Consider the following 27,053-nt stretch of genomic DNA (forward strand, 5'->3'; position numbering starts at 1 on the left):
AGTGGTGAGAGGCCATCCTTGTCTTGTGCCGGCTTTCAGGGGGAATGCTTCCAGTTTTTCTCTATGCAGTATAATGTTGGCTGTGGGTTTGTCATAGATGGCTCTTATTATTTTGAGGTATGATGTTCCTTCAATACCTAGTTTACTGAGAGTTTTTAACATGAAGTGAGGTTAAATTTTATCAAAAGCCTTTTCTGCATCTATTGAGAGAATCATGTGGTTTTGTCTTTAGTTCTGTTTATGTGATGAATCACATTTATTGATTTTTGTATGTTGAACCAAACTTGTTTCCTGGAGATGAAGCCTACTTGATCATGGTGAATTAGCTTTTTGATGTGCTGTTTCAAACTACACTACAAGGCTACAGTGACCAAAACAGCATGGTACTGGTACAAAAACAGGCACATAGACCAATGGAACAGAATAGAGGCCAGGTGTGGTGGCTCATGCCTGTAATCCCAGCACTTTGGGAGGCCAAGGCAGGCAGATCACGAGGTCAGGAGTTTGAGACTGAGTTTTGAGTTTCAGCCTGATCAATGTGGTGAAACCTCATCTCTACCAAAAATACAAAAAGAATTAGCCGGGTGTGGTGGTGTGTGCCTGTAATCCCAGCTACTCAGGAGGCTGAGGCAGGAGAATTGCTTGAACCCAGGAGGCGGAGGTTGCAGTGAGCAGAGATTGCACCACTGCACTCCAGGCTGGGCGACAATATTATCCTGGACATAGGAATGGGCAAATATTTCATGACAAAGGCACGAAAGCAATTGCAACAAAAGCAAAAGTTGACAAATGAGAGCTAATTAAACTTAAGTGCTTCTGCACAGCAAAAGAAACTATTAACAGAGCAAACAGACAACCTACACAATGGGAGAAAATATTTGCAAACTATGCATCTGATAAAGGTCTAATATCCAGCATCTATAAGGAACTTAAATTTACAAGAGAAAAACAACCCCATTAAAAAGTGTGCAAAGGACATGAACATCTAGACACTTCTCAAAAGAAGACATACATGTGGCCAAGAAGCATAAGAGAAAAAGCTCAATATGACTGATCATTGGGGAAATGCAAATCAAAACCACAATGAGATACCACCACACCCCCGTCAGAATGGCTACTACTAAAAAGTCAAAAAATAACAGATGATGGTGAGGTTGCGCAGAAAAGGGGACCCTTATACACTGTCGGTGGGAGTGTAAATTTATTCAACCATTGTGGAAAGCAGTATTGTGATTCTTCAAAGAGTTAAAAGCAGAACTACCATTTGACCCAGCAATCCCATTACTGAGTATGTACCAAGAGGAATATAAACCATTCTAAGATAAAGACACATGCATGTGAATGTTTATTGCAGCACTGTTCACAATAGCAAAGACATGGAATCAACCTAAATGCCCATCGATGACAGACTGGATAAAGAAAATGTGGTACATATACACCATGGAATATTATGCAGCCATAAAAGAAGAACAAAATCAAGCCAGGTGTGGTGGTTCATGACTGTAATCCCAGCACTTTGGGAGGCCAAGGCAGGTGGATTATCTTAAATCTGGAGTTCGAGACCAGCCTGGCCAACATGGCGAAACCTTGTCTCTACTAAAAACACAAAAATTAGCCGGGCATGGTGGCAGATGCCTGTAATCCCAGCTACTCAGGAGGCTGAGGCAGGAGAATCACTTGAACCCAGGAGGCGGGTGGTTGAAGTGAGCTGAGATCGTGGCACTGCACTCCAGCCTAAACAACAGAGTGGGACTCTGTCTCAAAAACAAACTAACAACTACAACAAAAAAACAAGATCATGTCTTTTGAAGGAACATGGATGTAAGGACAGAGCTGGAGGCTATCATACTTAGCAAACTAATTCAGGAACAGAAAACCAAATATCACATGTTCTCACTTATAAGTGGAAGCTAAATGATAAGAATTTATGAACACAAAAAAGAAAGCAACAAGCACTAGGGTCTACTTGAGGTGGGAGGGTGGGAGGAGGGAGAGCAGCAGAAAAGAGGACCATTGGGTAATGAGCTTAATACCTGGGTGATGTAATACATGTACAACAAACCCTGATGACATGTGTTTATCTATGTAACAAACCTTTGCGTGTACCACCAAACCGAAAATAAAAATTTTAAAAAAAGGAATGTGGACAAAAGAGAGTTGCTTATTGTGAATGTTTGTCTGGCCAAGAAGCCTCCTCAGATGTGCAGAGAAGGCATTCCCTACTTTTCTCCTGAGGTAGCTGGGGATGACCTCTCCTTCTCATTTCTGAAGACTCTGTCCCACTGCCAGAACCACCCATATTCTGCTCCACCTTACCAATTTTCCTGCTATAAGTTAACAATCCTTGCCATCAAGTTACATCCGCTGCCCCATCCCACCGCCACTCACTTTTTCTCACAAGAGAGTCCCAGTTCTACTCCCTGCCACTCACTGTTTCTCGTAACAGAGTCCCAGAGCTAGTCCACCTAACTAGCCCAGCATCTCTAAATCACACTGTGTGGGTATTCCAGACAGGGCTTTAGAATTGGACTGACCTGGTGCCTAAAGACAAGTCAAAGCCTCTGAGCCTTGATTCATTACCACATCTATAAAAGGGAAACTACTTACTTCGCAGGATTTTCTGAGGGATTAATTGTGATCATGTCAGTAAAAATTCCCAGCACATGGTACACTTACAAACCTCCAGCCAGGAACCGTTCTGACAAAGGAGCAATGCCTGTCACCTGGGCATTGGGACACAGGATCTCCCAGCCAGGTTGGGCTCTGTCTTAATAGGAATGGCACTACTAGAAGTACCCAAATGTTCCTAGAGCTTGGGATCACTCAATCACATTCTCTGGGTGGTTTGTTAAAACCTGGACTGGAATATTAGGGGCGAGAGCAACCTCTTTTTAACAACAATAAAGTCATTCTTTGAGCTGATGGCACCATTAAAACACACAGGGGCAAAACAGAAAAATGCTGTGCTAATCACTGACCAGGTTGGCCTGAAAAGCACAGAATGAAAAATAGAGGCAGGGCGCGGTGGCTCACGCCTGTAATCCCAGCACTTTGGGAGGCCGAGGCGGGCGGATCACAAGGTCAGGAGATGGAGACCACGGTGAAACCCCGTCTCTACTAAAAATACAAAAAATTAGCCGGGCGCAGTGGCGGGCGCCTGTAGTCCCAGCTACTTGGGAGGCTGAGGCAGGAGAATGGTGTGAACCTGGGAGGTGAAGCTTGCATTGAGCTGAGATCGCGCCACTGCACTCCAGCCTGGGTGACAGAGTGAGACTCTGTCTCAAAAAAAAAAAAAAAAAAAAATAGGAATAAGGATGGGCACGGGGACCCGAGGTTCTAGGGTGTTCTTGTGCAGGAAGGAGAGGGGACAAAAAGAGTAGGCTCTTGCACAGTATGAAAGCTTTCGAGTAAAATCTTGAGATGGAGAGATTGAGATTCAAGTCCTAGTTTTGCCAGCAAATCAATGCAATTTAACTTTCTTTTTGTTTTCTAGAGACAGGTATTGCTGTCACCCAGGCTGGAGTACAGCGGCATGATCATTGCTCACTGCATTCTCAACCTCATATGCTCAAGGGATCCTCCTGCTTCAGTCTCCAGAGTATCTAGGACTACAGGTGCATGCCACAGGGCCTGGCCAAGTTTGAAATTTTTTAGTAGAGATGAAGTCTTGCTATATTGCCCAGACTGGTCTCGAACTCCCGGGCTCACATGAGCCTTCTGCCTAGGATTCCCAAAGTGCCTGGATTACACACATAAGCCACCACGCCCAGCCATAATTTAACCTTTCTAGATCACAACTTCCTCAACTGCAAAGTGAGTGAGATTAAAAGTAATTGTATATATTTTTTAAAAAGTTCCCAGCACAATATGTTCACTGCCTTTCTTCCTTCTGCCTTCACATTCCCTATCCTTTGGTTTGGGAGCCAGTTCCTTCCTGGCAACCAAACCCCAAGACGTCAAAAACTGTGCTCAGCCCACCACGCCCTGCCCCCCCCCCCCCCCCCCCCCCCCTGCCCTCCCCCCCCCCCCGCCCCCCAAGGATTCAAAGGTATCAGAGCATCCCTTGCCCTCCATGCTGCCAGCCCAGCCTTTGTCTCCCATATAGGGTCCAGGTCTGTCTGTAAATTGGAACTAGAATTGTCTTCACGCCTATTGCTCAAGGTAGTAGAAAACACTGAGAGGTTTTCTGCCATGCCCAATAGGAATCCTCAATAGATTTTCCCCATCAAGTCTGTTATAATTGGTGGCTAGAGTTCATATTGCCATGGACACTCTTCTATAGTTACATTAAGGACTAAATTGATTTTGCAGACTGATCTGAGAGTTTAACCACCATTTGTACCACAGTCTCTGTGGGAAAATATATTCCATGTTCCAAACAATTGACCCTTTGGAGTTGATCCAGTTCCTGAGCTGGGGACGGCATGTACAATATTATGTTACATTTTGGGTTTTATTTGTATGTCTTAGAATCATAGACTTGTTTGAGCTGGAAGAAGCTTTGGAGATCATTTATTAATGGGCACATTTTGTAGGTAATGAATCTAAGGTTCAGAAAAATAGAATTGTCTAAGGTTATTCAGCTGCTTTGGTCTCCCACCTCCAAGCCAATGCTTTTCCCAAAAATCAAGTCATTTTGGGGTCATTTTCCCACATAGTCATTAAACAACTTGAAAGTTGGGAAGTCATTTCTTCTTCAACATAGACTCAGACTCACTAAGTGTTTCATAAATATCTAATTGGTTCATTATTCTTTTTGCTTCAGAGTTATATTCACTGTAAGGTTTTCTTAAATAACAAGTACCATAGGGCATTTCAATTAAGAATTTATTATGATAGACTGGATCTGGTTTAACTCAGGATTTAAATAATAATTAATAAATATTCTATTTAACCAGTGTTTCCTATATAAAAGACCTATTGATGTTGGATGTAACCCTGCTGAATATATTTCACAGCTCACAAATAGTCTGGCTTTAGTTTTAACAGACATATGCTATTAATTTTAATGTGGTCTCATATATTATGAGAAGCTACTCATTTTATAACTACATAAAAAAATTAATGCCTTCCTTGTCTTATCTACCAAAATCCAATTGAAACAGAGACTTACAAAAACCATTTAGGGCCAGGTACGGTGCCTTACGCCTGTAATCCCAGCACTTTGGGAGGCCAAGGTGGGAGGATTGCTTTAGCCCGTGAGTTTGAGACCAACCTGGGCAACACAGCGAGACCCTGTCTCTACTAAAAACAAAAAAATAGCCGGGTGTGGTGGCACGTGCCTATGGTCTCAGCTACTAGGGAGGCTGAGGCAGAAGGATTGCTTGAACCTGTGAGGTCAAAGCTGCAGTTAGCTGTGAATGAGCCACTGTATTCCAGCCTGGGTGACAGAGTGAGGCTCTATCTCGAAAAAAAAAAAATTTAAGCCATTTAGCAGTAAACCTCCAACTGAAAAGGTGAATTATATGTGATTTGGATATACTACAGGAGAAACAGAGCAACAAGAAACAAAATATTGGCCGGGCGCGGTGGCTCAAGCCTGTAATCCCAGCACTTTGGGAGGCCGAGACGGGCGGATCACCAGGTCAGGAGATCGAGACCATCCTGGCTAACACCGTGAAACCCCATCTCTACTAAAAAATGCAAAAAACTAGCCGGGCGAGGTGGCGGGCGCCTACAGTCCCAGCTACTTGGGAGGCTGAGGCAGAAGAATGGTGTAAACCCAGGAGGTGGAGCTTGCAGTGAGCTGAGATCTGGCCACTGCGCTCCAGCCTGGGGGACAGATCGAGACTCCGTCTCAAAAAAAAAAAAAAAAGAAACAAAATATTTACAGTACATTGTTTTATTTGTAACAAATATTCACGTATTGTACACTTTCCTTCACCAAACAGTTATTTCCTGGTATCCCTTTCAATGAGCATATTGAGGGGGCGGGGGAGGCAATAAAAGAGAAACATTCTTACCTGTGTAGATGACTTGCTTTTATTGTAACAAAGGCAACTGGCCCTGTAATCTAATTAGGAGAAAAAAAGGCCACAGATCAACTCTTCAACAATTAAATAGTCATTACTTGTGGTAGCTGTTCATCTAGCTTTAATTGCCTTACAGTTAACAGTTCTAAATAGTCAGTTAACTCCTTCAATTACTAGACATTTATTTTTCAACCAGTTTATCTTGAAAGATACAGATATACTATGGGGTTAGCTTAAGACAAACAGAGAGAGAAGAGAGAGTGGTTTGGGGCCACAGGGGAGGTTATTGACCAAGGACAGGGAAGGAAGCATTTATTTATATTTGCCTTATAATTCTGGGGGGCTAAACTGGCTGAGGACATGCCTTATGGCTTAGCTGATAACTTTGGCACCCTGACTGTTCTCATATGTATAATGAAATGAAACCAAAACTAAATTTTAAGAACAAATCCTGGCCCTGCCTGGCTGTACCACCTAGGCCTGGCTCTGTATTGAGAGGGGTGGCCTCCTACTGATGCATATATGTCCCTGTCTGGTTTTTCAATTTTGTTGAATTGCGCTGACTATAAAAGCTTAAGGCATGTACTATAAAGAATGGCTGCCCTCCAGATACAACTAGTAAAATTTAAACTTACTGCTACTTAAGACTTATTAAACACTTGATTGAGAAGAATCATATTTATGGAAGGACAGCCCAATGAATGTTGATTCATTCATTTAAAAGTCATCTTGGATTAAGCCAGAGCAGCAAGAAACTATATATCACCACCTCCACGTTTTGCTACCTGAACTTACTTTCACACCAGATTGGCTACTGGCTAATACTGAGAAGCATATGAGAAAAACATCCCTATGAAAGTCTTTGCTGTGTTTACTAACCAGAGTCACCAGGCTGCTGCTTACTGTGTTCCAAAATGCCTTCTCTGAGGACTATCCAGAGACAGTTCTCTGGTCTCAATACAGAGATGGTTGGGTTTCTCTGAGCACTGGTTTGCCTTTATCTGATAGGTAGAGACATTAGCTATTAGTAAAAATAAAATAATAATTTTTTTAAGACCCCAAAGTCATGATGCCCAAACCCCTTACAATCAGGAAGTCTAGATAAAGAACAGGAGTTTCCCTTCATAGACATTTCTGGAATTACCCAAGTATATTAACATGCATGACCCAGATGCCTCCCTAAGCCTAATAGTGTGCTGGTAAATGTTTAACAACCATTGTTCAGAAATAAGACAGGAAAACTGCTATCTATGCCTGGTAAGATTACAGGTGATTTTTATATTTTTTTCTTCATTTTCCCAACTTCCTTCAGTAAAGACATTTTACTTTGAAGGGGGTTAGGGTGGCAGATAATGTTTGGGATTATGGTGAGCTGCCCCAGAAACTACTGGGTTATTAAGTACCATTTAATTTATGTACCAGTTTCACTTCAAAATCTGAAGCATTCCGAACTCTTAGATAATTATTTTGGAGGAAGATCCCACATAAAAGTTGGCTGAGCCCCTAGGGATAAAGCTCTTTCACACAGTGACCCATTCCTGCCCAAGACTCCAGGCACTGGAAAACCTGGTGGGGGTGGAGAAGGTAGTATCAGCAGGCAAGTACTCAGAACCACTCTCCTATGTCTTCAGAACCACTCTCCTATCTCTTCTTCTCAGGACCTCCAAAACTCTGCTGAGACCGGCCTCCCTCTGCCTCACTTGTGATCTTCTCTCGGACGCTTGCTTTCTCAATGTGCAATCGTTTCCTTTGGGTGTCCCTTGTCCTTTAAACATGTCTGCATACACTTGAACTCTAATTGTGGACAGGGTTCAAAGTTCTTTTTCATGGGATTCATTGGCCCCATGAAAATTACAGGCCAAGGAGGCATCTATTTACATGCTCCCAGGCATTCTGTTACACTTAAAGAGGCTCATAGAAGAGATGTGGGCAAGTGGCATAACTCCACAAGCTGCTATATTCAAGTCCTAGTTCCAGCTTAGCCAAAACACCTACTCTACTTGCAACTGATCTTTTTCGTGGTTGCTAGAAAACTGGGAGTCATATGTGTGGCCTATCTCCAGCAAACCAATAGGACCTTACGCCATGCATTTTGCATATGAAACTGCTGGCTTAATCTTATATTTCCCACTCAGTTTTCTTTTGTCCTATTTTTCTCTGTACTCATTTTTAATTTACCCTGCTGTACACATTTATGTAAACTATGTTAAATCCTTTCCTCTGGAATAAAGTAGGGTGTAATAAATTTAATAAAACAACAAAGAACGATGATGAGCCAGGTCTTCACTCCTGAAGGCCTCAAAATGAACTGGCAGTGATCTGTGAAAACTACAGAGAACTGCCAGTTCATCTCCACAGATTACTGCAGTGTCTGTGAAAACTACTCCAGTGAGGACCACCATTATAGCTTGCTGCCAGTTGTGTTCACAATCGATGCACAAACTCAGTCCTGAAATGGAGAGAAAACTAGGGGGAAAAAAGCATTAGGAAATCCTAGCTCTGTGTCATCTGGACATTAGAAAGCACTTGGTTGGACAAAGCTGCTTCTCCCCCACAGCACATGCCTGTTTCAGCATCTCAGCCCACATTCACGGAGAGGGAGAATATCGCAATTGTTAAGAATGCAGACTCTAGCACTACATGCCTGGGTTTGAATCCCAGCTCTGCTTCTTATTTGTGTGATTTGGGCTAGGTTTTTTAACCATCTGTGCCTCGGTAAATCCCATCTACAAAGCAGAGATAATAATAGTACCTACCTCACAGGGCTGTTATAAGGATTAAATGAGGTAACGCGGGTGTACCATTTAAAACAGTGGCACAGCACATACAGGGATATGAACAAATGTTCGCTACTATTAGTGATATGTGAGTGGGGGAAGTACTGCCTTGGACTTGGAGCAATATCAGATCTGACTTTCTGGAAAAACACCTGTGGAATAAGTAAGGGTTGGCCACCTCCTAAAACAGGACAAAAGATCTGGCTTGCCTACTAGATCCTTAGCATGACTGCCTCTCCTCCTGCCTTTCTAGAGGCAGTATTACGTGATGGAAATATTTGGTGGGTGCTGTGGGCACAAAGATAAGTTAGTGTGTTTTTATCCCCTAGGAGCTGAGTCGAGAGTGGGAGAAAAATGCATAAATAATCACCAGGTAGGATGATTAAGCAATATACTGGAAGCAGCAACAGAAACACACTGTGGAAAAAAGATACCCACGGCGTGGATGGAGATACAAGATGTGTGAAAGCGCTGGGCACAGGCAGCCATATGCACCCATGTAAAATTGTATTATTGCTGACTCCTACAGGGCCCACTTTAACGCTTCTTTCAACTAGAATCCCTGCGGAACTAATTTTGTAGAACCACCGGGGGTAAAGACCTTTATTTGCAATGTCGAACTCCAGCAGAGTTAACCCCTTCTTGCTTTTCAAAAGCGCAAACTCGGATTCCAAACGCTGCAGTTCGCGTTTCCCGGCTAACGGAAGAAACACGAGGAACTGCTTGCAGATCTAGGGTATGAAGCCACGAAAAGGAAAGCGAGGCCGAAAGGGTGCAACCATCACGTCTGGAGAACACCAGGGAAGCAGAGGAGAAGGAAGGTGAGCCCTGCCCCAGCGCGCTCTGCGTAACCGGGGCTTCCTACGAGCGGCAAAGCCGGGAACCTCCTTGGCGCCTGCGCCGCGGCGGCGAAACTCGGCGCCGTGGACGTGGAGAGAGAGAAGGCGACGCACCTGCGCGAAGACGGCGGCGGCAGAAGCCGCTCCAGTGCGGCTGCGCAGAGGCCCAGGCGTCGAGGGGCGCCGCGGCGGGGAGCGCGCCGCGCGCCTGCGCGGAGAGGTGCGTGACGCGGCGGCGCGCAAGGGACGTGCGGAGTGAGTGGCGCTGCGGGTGGGGCCGTCGGCGGCGCTGGTGAGCTTTGCGGAGCTGGGCGGTGCCGAGGACGAGGAGGTGGCGGCCTTGGTCTGACGCGGCCCTGTTTGTGGGGGCACTTCTTGTTTATTTATTTTCCGTGGGTGCCTCCGAGTGTGCGCGCGCTCTCGCTGCCCGGCGGGGAGGGGGTGGGGGGAGGGCCCGGGAAAAGGGGGAGTTGGAGCCGGGGTCGAAACGCCGCGTGACTTGTAGGTGAGAGAACGCCTAGCCGTCGCCGCAGCCTCCGCCGAGAAGCCCTTGTTCCCGCTGCTGGGAAGGAGAGTCTGTGCCGACAAGATGGCGGATGGGGAGCTGAACGTGGACAGCCTCATCACCCGGCTGCTGGAGGGTGAGTGCGCGCCGGGCCGCGGGACGGAGGGAGGTCGGGCGCCGCCGCCGACCCCTGCGTCCACCTCCGCCGCCGAAACGCGAGGGGACCTCTTTCCCACCCAGAGACAGTCTCTGGGAGCGCGGCGCGGCAGACCAGCCGAGGAGGGGGCGAGGAGGCTGCTGGGCGCCGGGGAGCGGCCTCCGGGAGCGCGGTCAGGGGAGATCGGGGGAGAGGGGGCCGTCCCCGCGGACCCTTGGTGGCCAGGCCCGCCGGCCGGCGGCTGTGCGGAGCGGGTCTGCGGGAGACAGCCTTTCGGAAAGGCTGCCGGGCTCCGCGCGCCGTCGTGCTCGCCTCCGGTGACCCCTCCGAGGAGGGGGAGAGGATGCCTGCCACCGGGCTTTGTGTGTCCGTGGAATCAATGTTTTCTCTCTGTTCTCTTTGTGCATTGCCCTTGGCTGCTTTCGATTGTCGTTCCGAGAGTGAATTTTATGTATATATATATAAAAACCTGTCCTTAACAGGAATGCTTCGTCTGCTCTGCATTTTTACGCGATGCCATAGAATGGATGATTCTTAAAGAGAGGATAAAATTAGCGGGAATTTATCTACCATTTGTTACTTGGCCTAAAAAAATTGTAAGACAAAATCTTTGATCAGGTTGAAGATGCACGTAAGAAATGTGATGTATGTAGATGATAGCTTTTGCGTTTGATTTGAGCAGAGCTTAATTTCTGCACAACTTAGTGAAGATCTATTTTTAAAGCCTGTCTTGTGTTCGAAAGGTATTTGCAAGTCTACGCAGCATTTGAACTTTCCGGGCCCTGGTGTTCTTATTGAATAGTTTTATGTTCGTGGGACAAGGAGGGAAAGCGAAGAGTTGGACTAGCCAGGAGTTAAATGTATTGATTCATTGTAGGATATTGTTCAAAGTTAAATGCCAAACAGCCCCTCTACCCTAAAGTTTTCGTCATCACTAATTGTTTTATGAGTGTGTAGAAAAGCCTTTAATCCCTTTTAAACGATTTAGAGGCCTCTTCGTTAGCTGCTATCGAAGGATTGCATATGTACTGTTTGATTTCAAATTACCTTAAGATAATTGTTTGCTACAGTAAAGCAACATGTACTTATATTTGGAAAATCATCAAAGATATTTTAATGGGGGAAGGGTAACTCGTTTTTTTCAACGAATGTGTCGGTATCTAAAACCCAAGTTCTGTGTGTAGCTGTTCTGTAACTAAATACTGTATATTTGCTCCAGATGTGAAAGCCATCTAGCAGTCTTAAGACTGAATAGGAAGCAAAAGTTTTACCAGGAACTCTTATTTACCTTTTCCTTTACTATCAAGTTATTCCTGGGAGGCCCCCTGGTGCCTGCAGTCAGTGTTCACTACCTAAGACTTTGTTTCAGATGTGAACGTCTTGCTGGGTCTTTGAGAAATTTGCTTTGAAAAAAAATTGTATTTTGTAACTGTTCTATGAGAGAAATACAGTTAATTTAAAAATGTATATGTCTTGTTTACATTTGGGAAAGTAGAGGCCTACTCCCCGCCCCCCGACGGAGTCTCACTGTGTCTCCCAGGCTGGAGTGCAATGGCAGGTCTCACTGCAACCTCCGCCTCCCGGGTTCGAACGATTCTTCCGCCTCAGCCTCCCGAGTAGCTGGGATTACAGGCACTCCGCCATCATGCCAGGCTAATTTTTTTTTGTATTTTTGTAGAGACGGAGGTTTCACCATCTTGGCCAGGCTGGTCTTGAACTCTTGACCTTGTGATCCACCCGCCTCAGCCTCCCAAAGTGCTGGGATTACCGGCGTGAGCCATCGCGCCGGACCCAATTTTATGTATTTTAAACTTTCCTTGTAAATTTAAATATTTTAAAAATATGTTTGTATCTCAGCTTCTTTATATTTTTTTCATTTTCCATATATTTTATAGGCATAAAACATTTATATTTTAAAATGTTTGTATCCTTTTAAATTAGACGCACCTTTTTATGATTACAGGTACTTAAACTTCACCAGTGGGTTGTGCAAGGTCACTGGAAAAGACATTGGGGGAAAAATAGTCAAGTGATTCCATTTGTTTTTGTGAATTCAAATTAAATATTTGGTTTTGTACGATCTTTTTTCCTTTTTTTGGGGGGGGGGGTAAGAATTGTAGTCCAGACACATTTCTCTCAATTTAGCAAGCGTTAACATGTTGACCTCCTCCTTGCCAGGCACCAGCAATCCTAAGACAAGACACAATCTCTTCACTCAAGGAGCTCGCAGTCTAAACAAGTGACTTTCAGGCTTTTTCAGCCTTCTCTCTGTCCTGTGTTCAGCACACATTCTATCAGTAGGTTTCAGTACTTCTTCATCCTACAGAAGCATATTTAGTTTGACAGTGCCACCCAGGGATTCTTAAATATTCTAGGTTTTTCACCTCCTTCCCTTTCGAGACCTGTTGAAAGACTTGTCCAGAGCAGACTTGAATTTTCTAGTAAATAATTATTTTTAATCTTCAAAGAAAATTTTGTCCACTTGGATTTCAATGATATTACATTCTAGTTCATGATATTTCATAAAGCTGCCTAGCAAGAATAACTGTGGTTAGTGTTTTTAGTGTCAAATGAACGTGTAAGTAAAAATTTGGCAAGAATTTCTCTGTGTTGGGGAGAACATTCAGCAGGATCTGATCTCATTTTAAAATGCTGATTGTAGCCCCACAACGTATTCCTGATTGTTTTTTCTTTTTTACTATATTAATTCACCGATCAGCTGTACATACTTCTGGTGACTACATTTTATGAGTTGCTTTTTCTTTTTCTTTTTTAGGTGGGCATATTATTGATACGGTTTTGTTTTGTTTTGTTTTTTTGAGACAGAGTTTTGCTCTTGTCAGCTAGGCTGGAGTGCGGTGGGGTGATCTCAGCTCACTGCAACCTCCGCCCCCCCAGGTCCAAGTAATTCTTCTGCCTCAGCCTCCCCAGTAACTGGGACTACAATCGCATGCCACCACACCGCGGCTCATTTTGTATTTTTAGTAGAGTTTCACCATGCTGGCCTGGCTGGTCTCAAACTTCTGTCCTCAAGTGATCCACCCGCCTCGGCCTCCTAAAGTGCTGGGATTACAGGCGTGTGCCACTATGCCCGATCTTGATATTTTTGAAGAGTCCTTTAGGTCATTTTAATACATACATGCCATTTAATGTAAAACAAATATTGATTTTATTATTTGGATGGTGCATATTCTTTCAGTATGTTTTCTTGGATTAAGTTTTGCTTGGAACTAAAAACCAAAGACTTCTACTTTATCCTCTGTAGTGACCCTGTTGGCCACATTCTTGTGGCTTATCATAGTGTTTTTGATCATTTAAATTCAAGCTAGTTTGTAGACTATTCTGGAAAATCCTGTAAAATCTTCTTTCTTAGATGAGTGGTTCTCAGAGAGGGGTGGGAAATGAGAGTATAGCAGAATCATCTGGGGGAGCTTCATTCAAACTATAAGTGCTAAGTTTATTTTGGAGGAATTGAGTAGAATCTAATGCATTTGGGAGGAGGTTAGTATGGAAAACTGCTGCTGGGTGAATAAGATAGTGCCAGCTCTGTTCCCAACCACAGTCTTGATCCAGGTATTTAAAAACTGGAATGTGCTAGTTGATATAATATGTCTAATATGTATCATATATGTTATGAAACTGTTTAGAATTTGCTTTTTTCTGATTATGAAAGGGCAGCATTCTTTCAAGAAGTCCCCTGTAATTCCACAATCAAGAGATAACTTGTTGAAATTTTGATATATTTTTGTTTAAAGTATACTTAACTTTGTAAAATTCACATGCTTTACATCATTAGAATATTCCTTACATAGCTTTATGAGTTAATTTTTCATGTAGTGTTACATCATAAACATTTTCCCTTGTCATTAAATTGTCTTCAGAAATACCCAAAAGTGATCTGCTGTGTGATAGAATAGTTTTTCTTAAAGTGTTTTTTAACATATTACCACAAAGCCGAACTTGACTATTACAATATGAGTTGTAGAATATTAGCACTGTGTAAAGTTCCATAGCAAAATGTGATTGTGTTACATTTTTGGCCCACTTACAGTTTTATGAAAATCTTGGGATATGTGTGTACCTGTTTTTTTTTTTTAATTCATTTTTCATTTAACTTTGACCTGTCAGATGTCTGAATTTGTGACACTGCTTGTGATCTTTTAGTGTCTTTTCTTTTCTTTCTTGTGAAACATGTATAGTACTCTTAAGATTTAGTTAGGCTGACAGGCTACACTTTTAACTTTTCCTTTTCAAGACAGGCTGGAGTGCAGTGGCTTGATCATGGCTCACTGCGGCCTCGACCTCCTGGTCTCAATCAGTCCTCCTGCCTCAACCTCCTTAGTGGGTGGGACCACAGGCACATGACACCTTGCCTGGCTAGTTTTTTTTATTTTGGTAGAGACAGGGTCTCCCTATGTTGGTTACCCAGTCTGGTCTTGAACCTCTGTGCTCAAGCAATCCTCCAGCCTTGGCTTCCCGAAGTGTTGGGATTACAGGTGCGAGCTGCTGCACCCAGCTTTTAGTGTCCTTTTGAAGGTTAAAAAAAGAAATGAATGGATTTGAAAAGTGAAATAGTTTTTTGTTTTTTGTTTTTTTTTTTGAGACGGAGTCTCGCTCTGTGGCCCAGGCTGGAGTGCAGTGGCACGATCTCGGCTCACTGCAAGCTCTACCTCCCGGGTTCAGGCCATTCTCCTGCCTCAGTCTCCCTAGTAGCTGGGACTACAGGTGCCCGCCACCACGCCCAGTTAATTTTTTGTATTTTTAGTAGAGACGGGGTTTCACCGTGTTAGCCAGAATGGTCTTGATCTCCTGACCTCGTGATCCGCCCGCTTTGGCCTCCCAAAGTGCTGGGATTACAGGCGTGAGCCACCGCACCTGGCCGAAAAGTGAAATAGATTAATGAAAGTGTATTAAAGCTCTCTGTTTTAAGATAACAGCTTTATCCAGATATAATTCACATACCATACAGTTTGCCTATTTAGAGTATACGATTTTTAGTATAATACAGAGTTGTGCAGCCATCAACCACAGTAAACTTTATAACATTTTCATACCCAAATACCCCCCAAAAAAACCCTGTTTCCAGTAGCAGACACTTCCCATTTCTCTCCATTCCCTCCCGGCCCCCACTAATCTACTTTTTTTGTCTCTTAGGTTTGCCTATTCTGGATGTTTCATACAAATGAAATCATACAATATGTTGTCTTTTGTGACTAGTTGCTTTTAATGTTGTTAACATTCATCTTTGTTGTAGTATGTATCAGTACTTTATTCTTTTGTGACTGAATAATATTCCATTGTATGTATGTATCATATTTTTAATTCATTCATCAGTTGATGCACATTTTGTTTTCTTCTTTTGGCTATCGTGAATACTTGTAGTGCTGCTGTCAACATTTGTGTACAAGTTTTTTTTGTGGGCATATACTTTCAATTCACTTGGTATATAGCTGGGAGTGAAATTTCTAGGTCATATGGTAACCCTATGTTTAACTTTTTGAGGAACTGCCAGATTGTTTAAGGCCACTTTACTGATTAAATTGTTTAATTCCGACCAGCAGTCTAAAGGTTAGCAGTTTGAAAGAAGTGTCAGTTATTCCTGACAACCTCGACTTCTGTAGGGAAAGTGTTTTGTGTGGATGTACAGCTAGACTCGTTAGAAAAAAAGAGCACGTTGGGGAGTGGAAGAGATCACCCGAGGAATATTTTATCTCCTTGATTCTTCTGGATGAGATACTAGAGGAGACATAAAGGTCGTGGCTTATTTTTTAACTGATTCAGAGATTAGGTATTTGTTTTCTCTGAATTAGTTCAGCAAGTAAGGGAAACTGACAGTTTGAAGAAGTAGCCCAGAGGTGTTTTTATTTTGCTATCTGAAGGCAGACCTGGAGCTTTTCTGGTAAATATCTAAATCCAAGATGAAAATTCGTTGGAATTTATGAATTATTTAAATTGAGTCTAGAGAGAGCTATATTAAGATTCAGGATTCATGGGGAAGATAGTTGCATCTAGTAGGTTCTTTTTCTTTCTTACTCTCCACGTTTATTACTTTTAAAAGAGTATACATTCCAGTGCCATGCTTTATTTATTTATTTATTTATGTATTTATTTATTTATTTATTGGCGGCCAGGTCTGGCTCTGTCACCAGGTTGGAGTGCAGTGGCATGAACACGGCTTACCTGCAGCCTCAACCTCCTGGGCTCAAGTGATCCTTCTACCTCAGCCTCAGAAGTAGCTGGGACCACAGGCATGCACCACTAATTAAAAAAAATTGGTAGACACAGAATCTCACTTTGTTGCCCAGGCTGGTCTCAAACTCCTGGGCTCAAGCAGTCCTCCCACCTTGGCCTCCCAAAGTTCTGGGATTACAGGCACCCAGCCCCATTTTCAAACATTTCTAACAGAGGTAAAATAATACAGGTATGAAGGAATGTTACGATATTTAGAAATACTAAAATTCTGTTATGTATTTCTGAAAGGTTATTCTGGAATCTTGGTGGCATATAGGGAGGGAAGGGGAAGAAATAGTTCATAAATGTTAGTAAGTTTAGCAGTGGTGTGGTGGATGGGGATTCCCAGTCGAGTCTTCTAGGATTTGTGATTGGATACAAATTTATACCCTTAGGCAGCAACCACTGCTTCTAACAGCTTTAAATAGCCATTTCAAGACTTATTCAAGTATAAATAACCAGTAGCCATTTTTTTCCTGGTTTGATAGAGGAAGTCAGTCCTTGGTGTAGATGGGTACTTGTCATACAGTAGGGAAAAGGGCGGGGGCTGTTGTCCTTTATTCTGCCTCTGAACTATTCACGTAGAGCACAGTGATTTATGAGAGTATGTATAACCCTCATTGAATATCACTGGCCTCAGAACCCTCCCTTGCCAAATTTACCTGCATCTGTGCAAAGACAAATGGAGATGTTGATGATACGTGCATATCCTAGAGGGAATAGCCTTTGTTTTTTGATGCATACCCACACTTGCATAATTGGGAGGTTTTAACATAGCATATTTCACCATAAAGGAATTTTGTTCTAGGAATGTTAATCAGAATATCCCTAAGTAACAGAAGTTCCCGTCTGGTCAGTTGCAAGGTGACCAAAACACTTTCTTGCTTTGAGTATAGTCATATGCTCCATCAAATGATGTTTTGGTCAATAGTGGACTTCATGTAAGATAGTTAGTGGTCCTGTAAGATTAGAATGGAACTGAAAAATTCCTGTCACTTAGTGACATCATAGGTATAATGTCATAGTGCAACGCATTACTCACGTTTGTGATAGTGCTGGTATAAACCTATTGCACTGCCAGTTGTGTAAAAGAATAACACAGGCCAGGCGTGGTGGCTCATGCCTATAATCCCAGCACTTCGGGAGGCCCAGGCAGGTGAACCACTTGAGGTCAGGAGTTCGAGACCAGCCTGGCCAACATGGTGACACTCTGTGTCTACTAAAAATACAAAAATTAGCTGGGCTTGGTGGCATGCATATGCCTGTAATCCCAGTTACTCAGGAGCCTGAGGCAGGAGAATCGCTTGAATCTGGGAGGTGGAGGTTGCCAAGAGCAAAGATTGCACCACTGCTCTCTGGCCTGAGTGAAAGAGTGAGACTGCATTTCCAAAAAAAAAAAAAGTATAACACAATTATATAGAGTACATAATGCTTGATAGTGGTAGTAAACAGCTATGTTATATATTTACTTTTTTTTTTTTTTTTTTGAGACGGAGTCTCGCTCTGTCACCCAGGCTGGAGTGCAGTGGCCGGATCTCAGCTCACTGCAGGCTCCACCTCCCGGGTTCACGCCATTCTCCTGCCTCAGCCTCCCGAGTAGTTGGGACTACAGGCGCCGCCACCTCGCCCGGCTAGTTTTTTGTATTTTTTAGTAGAGACGGGGTTTCACCGTGTTAGCCAGGATGGTCTCGATCTCCTGACCTGGTGATCCGCCCGTCTCGGCCTCCCAACGTGCTGGGATTACAGGCTTGAGCCACCGCGCCCGGCCTTACTTTTTTTTTTTTTTTGAGACGGAGTTTTGCTCTTGTTGCCCAGGCTGGAGTGCAGTGACGTGATCTCAGCTCACCACAACCACTGCCTCCCGAGTTCAAGCAATTCTCCTGCCTCAGCCTCCTGAGAAGCTGGGATTATAGGCGTGCGCCACCACACATGACTAATTTTTTGTGTTTTTAATAGAGACAGGGTTTCACCGTGTTAGCCAGGATGGTGTTGATCTCCTGACCTCAGGTGATCTGCCCACCTTCGCCTCCCAAAGTGTTGGGATTACAGGCGGGAGCCCCTGCACTGGGCCCTGGGCCCTGGAGTGTATTCTTATTTTTAAAAACTAGTTAACTTAAAACCGCCTCAGGCATGTCCTTCAGGTGGCATTCCAGGAAAAAAAGCGATGTTATCCTAGGAGGTGATGGCTCCATGTGTGTTACTTCCCCTGAAGACCTTCCAGTGTAGATGTGGAGGTGGAATATTGATGATCCTGACTCTGTAGGCCTAGGCTAATGTGTGTATATGTCTTAGTTTTTAACAAACGTTTAAAAAGTAAAAAATATTTTTAAAAATAGGAAAAGGCTTATAGGATAAGGATATAAAGAAAGTATTGTACAACTGTATGATATGTTTTTGTTTTAAGCTAATTGTTACGGTAAAATTCAAAACGTTTAATAAAATTTTTAAGTTTCTAAAGTAAAAAATAACAGTAAGCAAAGCTTAATTCTGAAAGAAAGAAATATTTATATCTTTATTACTGTATATATTTTGTGCCTTTTCTGTGTTTAGATACACAAGCACTCATTGTGTTACAGTAGCCTACAGTATTCAGCACAGTAACATAGTGTGCATCATGCTTTGTAGCCTAAGAGCAATAGACTGTACCATCTAGGTTTGTGTGAGTCCACTCTATGATGTTTGCACAACAACAAAATCACCTAACTGCATTTCTCAGGAAGTATCCCTTTGGTAAATGGTATATAACTGTATTTGTCTGACACCATTTTAACCTTCCCCCTAGTCCTACCTCTCATTCTCAAGATTTGGAGAAATCAAAATCTAAGTTTTCATATCAAGGTTAGGGATGTCGGATATTACACAGCTTTCACTAATGTCATATCTAGCAGTTGTAATCACTTATTTTAAAACTTTAAATAGTAAATTAAGAAGGAATCTTTATAGGTACTTGTATGTTTCCTCAGTGTGGTTTGCATCGAGCCTTTTATTTGAATTACTATCGATACTTGAGCCAAACTAGCGAGACAAAAAGACCAGACCTTTTTTTTTTTTTTTCTGAGACAGAGTCTCACACCATCGCCCAGGCTGGAGTGCAGTGGCGCAATCTCGGCTCACTGCAGCCTCTGCCTCCTGGGTTCTAGCGATTCTCCTGTCTCAGCCTCCTGAGTAGCTGGGATTACAGGCGCCCGCCACCAGTGGGCCCAGCTCATTTTTTGTATTTTTAGTAGAGATGGGATTTCACTATGTTGGCCAGGCTGGTCTCGAACTCCTGACCTGATGATTCACCCACCTTGGCCTTCCAAAGTGCTGGGATTACTGGCATGAGCCATCGGGCCTCTGAGGGGGAGAAACTTGCAAACCTGTCAGTGAGAAAGAGTGAGGTCTAATTTTAGATGACAGGAATTGCTTTTGTGAATTTCGGACCCCCAACTACTAGAATTATGTGAATCCTTAATGATAATCAGATGTTTACTCAGTTAAGTGTTTACTCAAGAAATATTAGTAAATATTGATACATTGAGATGCCATCTTATATAATGATTAAGGACACAGATTCTGGGTGTATTTCAGCCCTGCCCCAGTTTCTTCTGCATATATGATAGTGCCTTCAAACAATTCTTGACACATTAAAGGTCAGAAAAAGTTAGCCGTCGTTATTGCTTAGTATAAACCTGAGCTAGGAAGTATGTAACAGAGAGCTCTTTGTGCCACTGAGCCCTGAAACTTCCCTATACTAATTTTGAGAAGGCTTTCTTGTAAGTATGTGACAGATACTGTTACCTCCACTTTCTGTTTATTGCATATAACCACCATTCTGGTATGTAAGTATGTATAATAGTTTCGTTACTATTCCCATTATTCAGCGTTTATAATCTGGTTTGACATATCAGTGTTGGTACTGAGAGGGAAAGGTATTTCTAGGTAGGATAAAATGGTGAAAAGTAGTTTAGCGCTGTTTTTGGCCAGGAACTATAGGGCAGTGTTTCTTAAACTTTGAGTCTTGAGACCCCCTTACACTCAAATTCTCCATATGTATAAAGAATTGAAAATGAGCTTTTATTTATGTGAAGTATTTAACAATGTTGCATTAGAAGTTAAAACTGAGAATTTAAAACTTTCTGTTTTTGGCTGGGTGTGGTAGCTCACACGTGTAATCCCAGCACTTTGGGAGGCAGAAGCGGGTAGAATTGCTTGAGGTCAGGAGTTCAAGACCAGCCTGGGCAACATGGTGAAATCCCATCCCTTCTAAAAATATAAAAAAGTTAGCTGGGCGTGGTGTCACATGCCTGTAATCCCAGCTGCTTGGGAGGCTGAGACACAAGAAGTGCTTGAACCCGGGAGGCAGAGGCGGCAGTGAGCTGAGATTGCGCCACTGCACTCCAGCCTGGACGACAGAGCGAGACTCTGTCTCTAATAAATAAATAAATGTTCTTTAAGTAGCAACTTACTACATTTTAGCATAAATGTTTTTTAGGAAGATAACTTTTCTAAAGCAAAAATGTGAGAAGAGTGCCATCACTTTACGCAAATCTAATTTAGTCTTTTAAACAGAAGACAGCTGAATTCACATCTGTTTTCAGTCTTTTGTTACCTTGTTCTAGTTGAATATGAAGAAAATCTGTATTCCTACAGATATGTAGTTAGAAAAAGGAGGAGTAGTTTAATAGCTCTTTTAGATGATTGTGGGTATTCTCTGATGTTTTTACCAAAAATCAGCAAGTAGTGGTTTTTTAAAGGTTAATTTTTAAAGAGATGTGGAATCTGAAATTGTATCCATGAATTTTTTTGTTCTCTTACATTGAAATCCATTGATCTTTCTTGTACTTTAAATGGGTCTTACACATGACTTTATACTATGCATTGTTCATTTGGGTCATACTGATTCAGCTGAGTTATGCAGATGTCCAGATGTTGAAACAGCTTATTATGTAATACAGTATCCAGAAATGACATTTGTTGATGTTACAAGATCTCATCAGAAGAGTCCTTAACTATGGGGAAGCTGTCAGATTCATGGTGCTAATTACAAGGTTTCTAGAATTTTGGTTTGTAACTTGAAAGCTCGAATTTTACCGTTGGCAACAAGTACTGTCAGTTGTTTTCCTTGAAATGACAGGGTCACTTTGTTCATTTTCACGCATATCTGTTGAATATCTAAGTCTGAATAACCATAGTTTGTCAGTTACACTTTCCAGTAAAAGTGTTTAGTGAAAAAAAGTGTCTAGGTCAGCGTGGAACTAAAACAGTCACAGGAGTGCTTTCCTTTGCGACAGCCATTGTACTTTGGGATGGAGTGGGAGTGCTTTGTGGGCATTTCCCTTTTATCATGTAGATTGTTAAATAGGTGTATTCAAAGATCGAAGTTTAATCAAGTTGATCATTTTTACTGCTTTTCCAAAGGACATACATGAAGCTGCCTTTTTCGTGTTTCACTTTTGTGTGTTGCAATGAACAACACAGTGACTACTAGTGGGGTTTGGTGCCACTGACTTGGTGTTTATTGAGACACTAACCGTCTTACCCATCCTTGCTTTTGTACTATCAAAGCAGATGTCAATGCAGTGAAAAAAAAAAGTCCTTTATTCCTGAAATGTCTAGCCCTCACCTATATCTGTCACTTTTCTTCTTCACTCTTTTCTCATTATACTTGCTATTTGTTTACCAGCGTACCTGAACTGATTTTTAACTTATGCTTTGTGAATTCATGAAAGCCATGGGCCGTCTCAGAAAAATATTTTTATATATACACAATATTACAGACAATTTGTGGTATTATACAGAGCCACTAAAGGCCATTTTGAGCTCTGAATCCACATTAGTTATTCTTTTGTTTTGAGACAGAGTCTCACTGTCACCCAGGCTGGAGTGCAGTCTCAGCTCACTGCAACCTTTGCCCCCCAGGTTCAAGTGATTCTTCTGCCTCAGCCTCCCGAGTAGCTGGGATTACAGGTGCCCGCCACTGCACCTGGCTTATTTTTGTATTTGTAGTAGAGAAGGGGTTTCACCATGTTGGTAGGCTGGTCTTGAACTCCTGACCTCATGATCCGCCCACCTCAACCTCCTGAAATGCTGGGATTACAGGTGTGAGCTACCGCGCCAGGCCCACATTAATTATTCTTAACAGGCAGGCCTAAGATGAGAGGGAAGTATGGCAGCTGCCTGATTTTTTTTTTTCACTTAAAACCGTGTGTGTGTTGTGTGCATAGAGAAAGACGAGGAGGAAAGGAAGACAGAGTGGGAGAGGGGGAGGGAGAAGGAAAGCGAGAGAGAAAGAATGAAAAAACAAAGGGGGTCGGGTGTGGTGGCTCACGCCTGTAATCCCAGCACTTTGGGAGGCCGAGGCAGACAGATCACGAGGTCAGGAGATCGAGACCATCCTGGCTAACACGGTAAAACCCCGTCTCTACTTAAAATACAAAAAAATTACCCAGGCATGGTAGCATGCACCTATAGTCCCAGCTACTCAGGAGGCTGAGGAAGGAGAATGGTGTGAACCTGGGAGGCAGAGCTTGCAGTGAGCCAATATTGCGCCACTGCACTCCAGCCTGGGCAACAGAGCGAGACTCCATCTCAAAAAAAAAAAAAAAAAAAACACAAGACTCCACATTTTAGCCAATTGTAGAATTTTTATTTTTCTGCCTTTTTGTTACTTAAAAGCAAGCTTTTGTGCTAAATATGGCGAAAATGCTAGGAAAAAATTAGGATGTCTAGATTTAACTGCCGTTAATTAGTATGTAATCTTAGGGGTGGGGGTTGAGTGAGAGTTAGAATACCAGTGGTCAGTGAAGATTACTAAGATTTTTTGAGGCCAAGGTGGGCGGATCACTTGAGGTCAGGAGTTCGAGACCAGCCTGGGCATGAGACAAAACCCCATCTCTACTAAAAATACAAAAAATTATCTGGGCATGTTGGCACACACCTGTAATCCCACCTACTCAGTAGGTTGAGGTAGGAGATTCACCTGAAACCAGGAGGTAGAGGTTTCAGTGAGCCAAGATCATGCCATTGTACTCCAGCCTGGGCGACAGAGTGAGACTCTGTCTCAAAAAAAAAAAAAAATTTTATGAGACACCGTGCATAGGTGTTGGAATTAGTGCTTTTTTCTTGCCATCCTTTCTGTTTTAGATAAGTAAGAACTTGCTGGGGAAAGTAGCAGAAGGTTAGTGAAAAATTTAATATACACACAACACACAGACACGTATATATCACATCCCTTGGATATATGCATTGGAAAGACAAACTTGCAATGGAAAAATTTTTACGCTGATACAAAATGTGAAGTATAATAGTTGAGTAAAGGACAGAATTCTTTTGGGAGAGGATAAACATTTTGCTTAATTGAGATTCAAAGTTAATGTTCTCTCATCAAAATTGATTGCAAGTGGTCATCTCTTGATGCTGATCTGTAGTGAGATTCTATTTATTTCATCTTAGAAGATGTCTTTTTACACAGATGGGAACATACTGCATATTCATCACTTGGAAAGCATTTATGGAATTCTGATATTTGCCTTTTAGCATGTCATTACGTTGCAGATTAATCACTTCCAATAGAGGGTTAGGTGGAAGCTCCTCAACTGCACAGTTAAATGGATTTTGATATGTGGAAATTTTTTTGCACTTGAGTCAAGGTTTGAAGAATGCTAGTTTGAGTTTGAAAAATGTGTCTGCTGCAAAATTGTGTGGGAATGAAGATCTGACTTGTTTTAACTTGACAGCACGGGTTATATATATAAAGCAGTTTGCTGACCGGGTGTGGTGACTCGCACCTTTAATCCCAGCACTTTGGGAGGCTGAGGCAGGACGATCACTTGAGCTCAGGAGTTTGAGACCTGCCTGGGCAACATAGTGAGACTTGTCTTTACAGCAAATTAAATGAGCCAGGTGTGGTGGCATATGCCTATAGTCCCAGCTACTTGGGAGGCTGAGGCAGGAGAATGTCTTGAGCCAGTAGGCTGCAGTGAGCCTGATTACACCACTGCACTCTGGCCTGGGCAGTAGAGCAAGACCCCATCTCAAAAAGTAAAAAATTAAACAACTTCTTTAATTCAGACAGTATTAGTTGTCAGAATGACTTACCACAATAGAAGTTTCTCATATATATATCTTTTGCCTTACAATTTTAGGCTGAATTTATTTTAAAACATTCAGGGGAGCTTTCATTCTGTTTTGTAGAATGGAGGCTACCTGAAATTAAAAGGGGAAGAAATTACTAGATTGGCTGCAAAATCTAATTTCTAAAACTCTTCTGTGTTTGATAATAGTGATTGAGGGTGATTCTTCTTGTTTAGAAAAAATTCAGTATCAGCCCTGAATGCAAATAAGTTGCAATAAAGCTGTCACTGCTAAGCCATCAAAATCGTGTGTGGTTGGCCAAATGAGGATATACAGCTTTTATTACTAACAAATACTCATGAAACTGACAGTGGTTAAGTTCATGAGAGCAAATGAAGTTGATCCTTGATGCTTCTGGTTCAGTAATACCTGATTAAGATATTTTTCCACAAGAAAACTGCACCAGACTTCAAACATCCTACATTTTCTCAGATTTTGTAAAATAGTCCAACTAAGTATTTTTCTACTTTACCATCATCAGTTGTGACATATTTTAGCAGATTGCACTTCAGGTTGTACTAAAATAGTTTTTCTCAGCTGCTTTGAGAATATTCTTGCCTATAGTTGGTTCCACATAGATTATTTATAGAGGATAACTTTTCAGTCATTTCAAATCAGGATTGGCTCCCCAAATAACAAGTATTGCTAACACCTATCATCAAGAGCCAAGGAACACCACTCAGAACCATTTGTCTTGTTTTTTAATTGTTTACTAATTTTGCTCCCAATGTCCTCAACTCTTTTTTACACCCTTTTTACAGAAAGGCTGATGGCCTTTAAAAGTTTATTGTCTCAAGACATACATAGTTCTTCAGCTTTTCCAATCAGACACAATTTAATTAACCCACCATTGATAAATGACTTAACTTGGCTAACAAGTGAGCCACTTGGAAACTTGAGTTGCGGGCTCATTTTCATTTTTGTGAAGAAATTCTGCTGTAATGAGATTTCGTTTTAATTTTTTAAAAACCTCCCTCACCATTGCTTTACTATGAATTGGGAATGTTGTGGTGAGTGCTCCATCTGATACCATCAGTATATGTTGTGTTTTTTTAGCACAGCTACATAATGACTGCAATGCCTTAGCACCCAATTAAATAACAAAATAATCAACACTTTATTGTGTCTTAAAAACACAACATTCAAAGTCCACTTTTCTTACTTTGACTTGATGAGTATGCACTGGTAGTAAAAGTAAGTAAAATGTTGCTGTGCAGCAATAATCGTGACACCCATGACGCTGCCAGGTTGTAACCTCATCTCTATAATTTGTGACGCACCAAAAAGCAGGGTGAAATGATGAGAGTACCATATGTGGTCTATCACAGCTGCTCAGCTCTGCCATTGAAGCATGAATGTGTCAAGTGATAAATAAGTAAGTGGCTGTGCTCCAGTAAAACTTTATGGCCACTAAAATTTGAGTTTCATATAATTTTTATATGTCACAAAGGATTCTTTTGTTTTGCTTTTTGCAATCATTTTAAAAAATGTAAAAAAATATTCGTAGGCCCCAAGCCATACAAACACGGGCATCGTGCTAGATTTGACCCCTTGTCCTTAGTTTGCTGAACACTGGTGGTGTTTTTCTGCCTTTCCTAATGTGAACATGATTGTAGAAAGATTACCTTACTGGAAGTCAGGAAACCTTGGTGCTCCCACCACAGTTGTGTGACTGATTAAGTCAGGTGAAATAAATTGGGGTTAGGCGCCATGGTGTCTAGTCCTTGACAAGTCATGCCTCAAATTTGTAATGTAATCACCTGACTTTCTAGTGTATGCATAATCACATTGTGTGTGCTTCTCAGCAGCCATTCCATTGTTGAAGAGGCAAGCAACACAGAAAATTGTTGAGACATTTTAATCTTTGACAAGGGAAGCGTGTAGTGTGAGCTCACCAGTCATCCTGGCTTCTTTCCCTGGAGGCATTTCCTAGTTTGTGGCATAGGGAAAATGATCTCAAATAAAAAGTGACAGTCTCACTGGGCTAAGGAAGAAAGGTGGAAGTTTGGGACCACTAAAGCAGTTGAAGCTTAAGTCCAGGAGAGGAGAGAACCACATAGAATCTAACCTCAAATCTGCAGTCAGATCCCTCTAAAGTCATTGACTGACTTCAGAGGTACACATAAGCAAGAGAAGAAACCCAGCAGAAAACAGTAGCTGAGAAGCTAAAGATCTGAGCAGACATTTCAGTATCTACCTAATGCCAGAGAGGCAAAAATGGAAGTTCAAATCCTGCTGAGTTAGAGAGGCCTTATTACACCATGAGTTGTCCATTGTGACCCCATCATGACCACTCCCTAAGATTGAAGGCAAAACTAAAACAGACCAGCCCTCAGGAAAATGAGTTACTGCTGTGCTGCTGCTAAAAGGAAACAGCCTTCTTTGGAGAAAGGTCTTATCTAAAATTTCTACAATTTTGTACCCATAATTCAGTATTTCATTCACCAAAATAGGATA

At 42.2% G+C, this 27,053-nt stretch overlaps 1 protein-coding gene across 3 annotated transcripts in view; it reads left to right on the top strand.

Moving 5' to 3' along the window:
* The first annotated feature begins 9,735 nt into the window (after nucleotides 1–9,735).
* Nucleotides 9,736–27,053, top strand: part of PPP1CB (protein phosphatase 1 catalytic subunit beta) — a 52,515-nt gene continuing 35,197 nt past the window's right edge. The window contains exons 1-2 of one of the 3 annotated variants that reach the window (XM_023217272.2): nucleotides 9,736–9,843; nucleotides 10,094–10,229. In XM_023217272.2, the coding sequence (XP_023073040.1) occupies nucleotides 10,178–10,229 (52 nt within the window). In that variant the 5' untranslated portion in view covers nucleotides 9,736–9,843; nucleotides 10,094–10,177. Of the gene's footprint in view, nucleotides 9,981–10,093; nucleotides 10,230–27,053 lie in introns of all 3 variants that reach the window. The other 2 variants (XM_023217270.2, XM_023217271.2) reach the window with 2 other exon arrangements.

The sequence above is a fragment of the Piliocolobus tephrosceles genome, chromosome 15 (genome assembly GCF_002776525.5).
Source record: "Piliocolobus tephrosceles isolate RC106 chromosome 15, ASM277652v3, whole genome shotgun sequence".
NCBI lineage: Eukaryota > Metazoa > Chordata > Mammalia > Primates > Cercopithecidae > Piliocolobus > Piliocolobus tephrosceles.